At 49.8% G+C, this 7,437-nt stretch overlaps 1 protein-coding gene across 1 annotated transcript in view; it reads right to left on the reverse strand.

Moving 5' to 3' along the window:
• Positions 1–210: 210 nt before the first annotated feature.
• The window catches only part of LOC104526154 (ephrin type-A receptor 10-like), a gene marked incomplete at both ends in the record, with an annotated part of 9,601 nt that continues 2,374 nt past the window's right edge, over positions 211–7,437 (reverse strand). The window contains 2 exons of the mRNA XM_010169531.2: positions 211–404; positions 5,995–6,101. Coding sequence (XP_010167833.2) covers positions 211–404; positions 5,995–6,101 — 301 coding nt within the window. The remainder of the gene's footprint in view (positions 405–5,994; positions 6,102–7,437) is intronic.

A 7,437-nucleotide genomic window follows, 5' to 3' on the forward strand; every position in this document is an offset into this window, starting at 1 on the left:
GAAAATGCTTCATAACATGAATTCAGGAATAAAGCTACTTAACCCAGACCACTTCATGTTAGTGCTAATGCAAAAAAAACCAGGCAAAACCCATCCAGCATCCTTCCTGCTCATCTTCATAGCTGGGAAAAACATGTGTGTGTGTGTGCACGTTCCCTTCTCTGTTTCTCCAGCCGTGCTGTGCTGTGCCCTGGACAGAGGAGGACTCACCTGAAGATCCCCCCAGGGGTGCAGTTCAGGTTTAACGATGGTTTCAGGATGCCGCACTGGGTCTGCACTTCCCAGCCCACCCACACAGAACCAGCAACAGATGCCAGCACGGCCTCCTCTGACCTTCGGCCATGACCTGCCTTCCCCTCCTGGACCTGGATGTGGTCACAGACCACCACGACTCGTACCTGAACCTACACCACGCAACAGAGATGACGCTTCTTTTTTTCCCCTCCCAAAACTGTCTCAGGTCAGCTTGTTGACCCACAAACCTTGCAAGTATCTTCCAAGAAAATAAAAAACCAAACCAAACAACAAAAACGAGGAAGAATATTGCCTGTGTTAACACTATTGAGCTCCTTCATGCTGCTGAACTCCTGCAGCTAGCGGAAGAGCCGCGTGCGTGCCAGCATGAATCAATAACGCCTGCAGTTTCGCTCAAAACGCCTATACAGCCATTTATAATTAACACTACAACTCGGTTGTCTTCCAAAATCAATTCCTTGCCATTTTTTATCATGAAATTGTATTTGACAAAGTTCATCTGCTTTTAACACGTGTTAATTTTCCCTGCTGAAGTAAGCATTCATAAAAATGCTATTTAGGAAAGACAGTGGCTGGGGGGGGAACAAGCAGCCGGCGACAAGCAGCCGGCGCTGGAACAGAGAGATCAGCATCGGAGCGGGTACCCTGGAAGGACGGTGTCAGCGAGCGCCTGCCCACAAGGAGAAGTTGCCCAAAACCAGACAGGGGACCTTGCACAAAACACAGCAGCAGAATAAAGTTTCAGTGGTGTATTGAGCTGGTGAAGGAGCCTCGTCAATGAATGTCCTGGGGTAGCAGAGAGGCTCCTGCCCTCCCCTTACAGGCTGGGGTTGCAACCCTGCCTTGTCTTACTGCAAAAACTGTAATCAATGCCTCGCAGGCAGAGAGCGATGCTGTTACACAGCCCCACGGGGAGGAAGGGAAAGAAACCACGTCCAATCTCCACGTCTGGACAAGAGGGACAAAGTCAGCGTGAGGGAGCGATCGATACGAGCGCTGGATCAGGTCTCCAGCTCCTCTCACCTCAGCACCTTGCCTGCCAGGACAGGTATTTCAGGCTGTGCCACTCGAGAGAATTCAAACACAGCTTGTCTTCTGCAAACTTTTTTTAATAACTGGTTTTCAATAACACTTTTCAGCAGCCTACAGTCCAACATGTTCCCAGCATCTCTGAAACCTTTAGGACAAAGCTACTCTATAATTTTTGCCCTCGTTAACTAATTTGAAGAGCACTGAAATGAAAACCTATGTCCAGAGGCTAGTTCTTTGTGCATCTCCAACAATGAGCTCTTAATAGCTGAAATTAAATTCAGTGATTTAATCCAAAAGAAAATTAAATACCCAAGAATATTTAGTAAGATAGTCTTGAAATATCTAAAAGAATGCATTTGCTTGAATTCAGGGCTACGGCAGCAATTGCTCTTTATGCTGCAGGAATGTTCCTCAAGGACACGCTAAAGCAGGCACATCCACTGAGCCAACTGCAATTTGCTGTTGTCTCTTTCAGTTCCCTGATGTATCAACCAAATGATTCCCTGCAAAGGACTGACTGACCTGCATCTCCAACCCACCCTACTCCTGCCAAGTGCTTTATCCCACACAAACTCCCTTCCCCATGGGCAAGACGTGCTTCCCCGCGTCCAGCGTGCCCATCTAGCAGCCAGGGATCTATAACCTTAAGCCTGACAAGAATTCTGCAAACAAATTGTGATGCTTGTAATTTTCTGAGTAGTTTGCTCTAAAATTAAGTGTCACAGAGTAATTTGTGACTGGCTCTGCCACAATTTCCACAGCCGTAATTATTTCAGACACGCTGTAAAGCAGCAACATAATATGCAATCCCAAATAATAAATATCTCCAAGCTTGATCATTACTTCAAAAAGAGACTGAAGAGAAAGCATATTCTACATGGGTGTTTCATATGCATGACTGACAGAAAGCAGCATCTACCATAAGGCATCACGGCTACCACAGAGGCTGCTAATAGACGGACGGAGGAGGATGCTCTAAATTAATTTAGTACAAAGCTCTCCTCGCCTTCAAACTGTCACTTGTCCAGGTCACCAAAGTGCTCCAGGCACGTCCTGCTAGAACACAAGACCCAGGAGGAGAAAGCCAAACCATAATTCAGAGAGGAAACTGAAGTATAAATCTCCTCAGTGATTATTCACGCAGATTTACTCCCCCAGCCCCCACCTGACGTGCAGTCCCCTTCCCCACCCCGCTGCCACCCAGCACGGCCACGGCGTCCCCAGCTCCAGCCCTCACAAGTGCTGCCAAACCTGCCCATCAGCCCCGGCCCCGCCAGCGCCGCGTCTGTCTCCAGGACACCGGTGGCTGCATCAATGATGAAAGTAAAACCTGGTGCTTTGTGCAACTTACAGAATCCCAGGAGAAAAAATAAACTTATTATGCATAATACTCAAACATCACTCAGAAGATAAAATAAACTCCAGAAGCACACACACATTTATAAGCTAATGTATAAAAGATGAAACAAATCAAAAGCCCCAAGCACTGTACATTTGGATCCATCTTTTTTGTATTTAAATAGAAAAGCAGACCTTGGGCTTCAGGAGGAATCTTTGCACTAAATGACAAAACACTGTAACTCATTATTGTCAATTTCTCTAACTTTCAAACTGAACTATTTATACTATTTATTTTCTATCTAAGGACACTGTAGTGACATGATGCCTTGATGGGACACGTGAGGCACAGGAAAGCATCTTACCAGTACCAATTCCTACTCCCACCTCAAACTTTCACTCAGCAAGAGCAAGCCCTGGCCATGCAGAGCACAGGACACCTTCCAGAAGGAGCCAGCCCGCTCAGGAAACCTCCAGCCCATACGGTCTTTAGACACTTTCCTTCCTCCTTCTCTCCTACCAGGCAACTAGAGTGGGTGATCCCCAGAACAACAGGCAGGACTCGGGCTGTGTGAGGCACCTCACCTCCACCCCAGAGCTGGGAGCACCCAGACTGCTTCCACCCGTCCTGCCGAGCCGCAGCCGCAGCCCACCGGCCCCTCGCAGCGGAGCTGTGGACACGTGAGGCAGCCACGCAGCCCTGGAGACTCACAAGGACACATGCCCCGCTCTCAGCTCGCTGTCATGAAGAGAAAGATGGTGTCAGGAGCTCTCAGGGCCAGGCCACTGCTGTGGGAATATATATTTTTTTTAAAGTCAATGTCTGCAATTCACTGGCAGGAGGAAAGGCATCATCACCTCCCCAGGCTGCAGCCCACCCTGGCAGCCGGGTGCTGCCACACTCCGCTGCTCCCCAGGCAAGAGCTGCCCACGGGACCCCCACCCTGCACATCACCGGCTCCCCCAGCAGAAACTCGTCCCCAGCAGCACAGGCACACGCTCCTCTGCGAAGCCACCTGGGCTCCTGCCCTTGGCACAGCCCCTCCACCTGCACCTCTGCTCACCTTCCCACCGTGGACATGGGGGCTGAACAAGGAAGGGGAGACACAAGCGCCGGCATCAGACACCAGCAGCCTGGCAAAGGCACTCGTCATGGCAGTCAATGGGCGAGCACAAAACCAACGGGTCCAACAGCAGAGATCTCTCTGCCACATTCAGCTTGTGATGCTCAGCAGCAAAAAGGCAAGTACCAGCAGAGGAGGTACAACAGGACACAGACAGAAAGACCATTCTCTTAAAAAACAGGTATTTTCTCTTTTGTAGCACTTCCCTTTGGAAAATAAAAATCAAGGACTTTATCCAAATCCTCTTTTTTGCCGAAAAACTTCCTTTTAAATTTGCTCAAAATGTTGATCACATTTATGTCCAAGGAATGCCTGGCAGCAATGAAAAACCTACTCTTACTTCACAGCATTTACAGCTGTGGTTTTGCCCACAAACCTGCTACTCACAACAGGCAGGATGATCTTTTCAAAGGCTTTGCTTATCCATTTGTCTCCCTACTATTCAAGAAGCCAAGCACAGGAAAGATAACGCCGACTTTCCGGAGGTATCTGTAGCAAGGCACGATCTGCTACGAGAGAAGCGTTCTGGCTGCTCCCTGGCGCAAGGACAAGAAGTTATAAGCTTAAGTGACTGCAAGGGCAATTTGTGTGCTGGGACAGGCTGCCCGGGCAGGCAGCAAAGGCATCGCTGGAGCCTCTGAGAGAGGATCAACACCCACCAGAGCCCATCCCGGGGAGAACTGCAGCCCCCCAGAGCCCCAGCCACAGCAGGGAGAGGAGCCAGAATTGGCTTCAGTAGCATCACTCTGCGTAGGCAAGGGATAGAGCCTGCTAATTAGACCATCGTCAATGGGAACGAGCACGGTGCCAGGCCACCCTACGTGGGTGATGCCAGTGGAGGAGAGCCCAGCACGGGGCACTTCCCAGCACCCCGGCAGCACAAAGCCAGCTCCCAACACTGCTGTCAGAAGTGGAAGGAAATAAATTGAGAAGGATACTTAGCTACAGCACAAATTTATGTTTCTGTCAAAGAAGAGTGGCTGACAGCTATTTTTGGAAACTGGTCTCCATCATATTAATTCAATGTCTGGTTGAAGTTGTCTCATTTGCAGCAAATCTGGCTGGTAAATATTAACCTTGGGCTTTGTTGAAATTCTCCTTGCAGATATTACAAGGGATTGGATGGAAAAGATGAAGCAGAAAGAGACAACTCTACAGCACATGTCAGGCAGATCCTCCACATCAGGGTTTCATTTACACAGACGCGATTGCAATGCACCACAAAGTAAATGGCATGAAAGGGGCCAGAGCTCAAGCCTGGTAAAATTACTGGTAAAAAGACATCAGTGCTGAGGAGCCCAACGAAAACAAAATAGGGATGGACAGGTGATCGTCCACAGTGCGACAGGGCTTCTCACTCGCCTGCCGTGCATCTGCTGGAAATGGGTTTTCAGACCAGAGTAAGTACAGAGCAGCATCTGGCTCTAGATGTGTATTAGATGAGAAAAGCAGCCTAAGTGTATTTACAGTGACAGAACCGCTCCTCTTATTTGAGAGTAGATGTTAAGCAGATGCTAAAGCTGCTCGGTCCCACCCTCGAGATGGCTGCATTTCAGAGATCACTGAAATGATTCATCAGAAACGTGCAAACCCACGGAAGCTGCCAGGTACAGGGGGGCTTCTTCAGAGCAGTGGTGCGATAGAGAGAAGGACAGGAAAAAGGATCAGCTTTTTAGCAGCAGTAATTAGCAGCGCTGTAAATCCTATTAGTCTTTTTTCATCTCTCCTAATTTCAGTGTGAGGATACAAACGTTCTCTCAGCAGCAGGATGATTTCAGCGCTTAAATCGCGGTTACAGGGACACTAGCTTTGTGATTTAGTTCAAACAGCTTCACCAGTTCAGCGGGAAATAAAGCTCATTCTTCCTGCAGAGAAGGTCCACACCTCCCACACCTCCCGGCCACGCGCCGTGGCCGCCAGCGCTGCCAACCAGGCACAGCCCTGACCGCTGCCGCCCACGAGCACCAGCCCCGGCACCAGCAAAGCCCCTCAGCGCCCCTGACCAGCCGGGCTGGGGTCAGACCAACCAAGGGCCTTGAAGGGCCCCTCTGCCCAGCGAGCGTGGCCTCGGGGCACTGGTCATCCCCTTGGAGGACATCATCGTGTGCCCCAACTTCAGAGCACCATGATGGTGGGCAGTGCCCAGCCACGAGATGGGCCGGGGAAACCTCCCCTTTGCTTCTGCTGTCCAATTTCCTTCTGATTTAGACCCAAGAAGCTGCACCACGCACTTGGCCCTAAGTACCACGCCAGATCCATCCCAGATCCAGACAGTGGACAGGTCCTGCAGGGTCATCCCAACAGTCAGGGTGACAAACAGGCGGCTGATGTCAGACACTCGCCCATCCCGTGCTGCCGGCACAGCCAGAAAGTCCTTGGGGATCAAAGCATAAAGGTGAGGACAGGAGCTGGAAAGTGGCACCCAAGACAGCCTGGAGAAGCATCAGCCACTGTTGGGATGGGGGGTCAGTCCCCTGGGCTGTCCCAGCTCCCCAAAGCCATCCATGAGCAAACTCAGGGTCCAGCCTCTCGAGGCCACAAGAGCCAAGACAGAGACTGTGGCCACAGAGATTCACAGGCAAAGAGGATCCAGCAGATTCACACCCGTTGAGCCCTCCAAAGCCACCACCGCGGGACCGTGGCACTCAAGCCAGATTTGCTGTGCCATCACCCAGCTGTTTTAACATCCCCAGACTCCCACTGTATTTACCTGCCTGCAGCTCAAGGGCTTTTGTCCTTGTTGAAGAATTTCCGCAGCCCTGGATGCTTTCATCAGAAACCTTTTAAAGTCATTCACTTAGTGCTATACTAATGCAGGGCTCTTAAAAAAACCCTCAAAAACTTAAAAACCCTTAAAAACTATTTTCTGATATTTGACCAGACATCAGACATTGCTCCAAAGAGAGTGACTAATGACCTGCTTTCTGTGAGAAGGGGGAAAAACTTAATTATGTCCATTAAATTACTTCAAATATTTTTCCTTAGAGAATATGAATTATTTAAACTCAACACAGAGAAACCTGAAACATTAGCAAAAGCCTTCTGGGACTCCCTATGTAAATTCCCAGCCCAAACAGATGGGGAAAGCATGGCGAGCTGCCACGCAGCCACTGAAGCAATGAACAGCCCTGAGATTTCAATCCGATAGTTTTAATAAGCTCTTCTCAGGGAGAGCACCAAGCAAACAGCCACAACCCCAAGCGCTGGGGAGGGCTTCCCACATGCCAGAGGAGTTTAGCTGATTTCCTCTCAATCCATTCTCTGCCAGGTGAAAAGGCAGAGGCGCAAGGTATCACCTGGACACCAGGCAGGGGCAGTGAAGGGTGTTTTCAGGCTCACACGCTCCGTGGCAGCCTGTACCCCACGCTCTCAGGGCTGATTCCACGCCTGCCTCTGAAAGTGAGATGGCAGTGGTCACAGCACCAGGTTCATTAGAGGGATGCCCGTTAATATCGGGGTTATACCCATTTTTACAGCTGTCCTTAAACATAACCTTGTGAACTGTAAAGTCACCAAATTACTAAGTTGCTTCTAAAGCATGAAAACGGGGATATTAATGTTCTAGAGTAATTTTATCATTACAGATAAAGCTGTGGGAAATGCCTGACGGCATTCAGAACGTTGGCACTTCTGCCCAGCCAACACCGTGCTGCAGAGCAGCCACCGGCAACACCCCCCATTGACCCAG

Source organism: Antrostomus carolinensis, unplaced genomic scaffold (assembly GCF_000700745.2).
Source record: "Antrostomus carolinensis isolate BGI_N321 unplaced genomic scaffold, ASM70074v2 scaffold27186, whole genome shotgun sequence".
In the NCBI taxonomy this organism is placed as follows: Eukaryota; Metazoa; Chordata; class Aves; order Caprimulgiformes; family Caprimulgidae; genus Antrostomus; species Antrostomus carolinensis.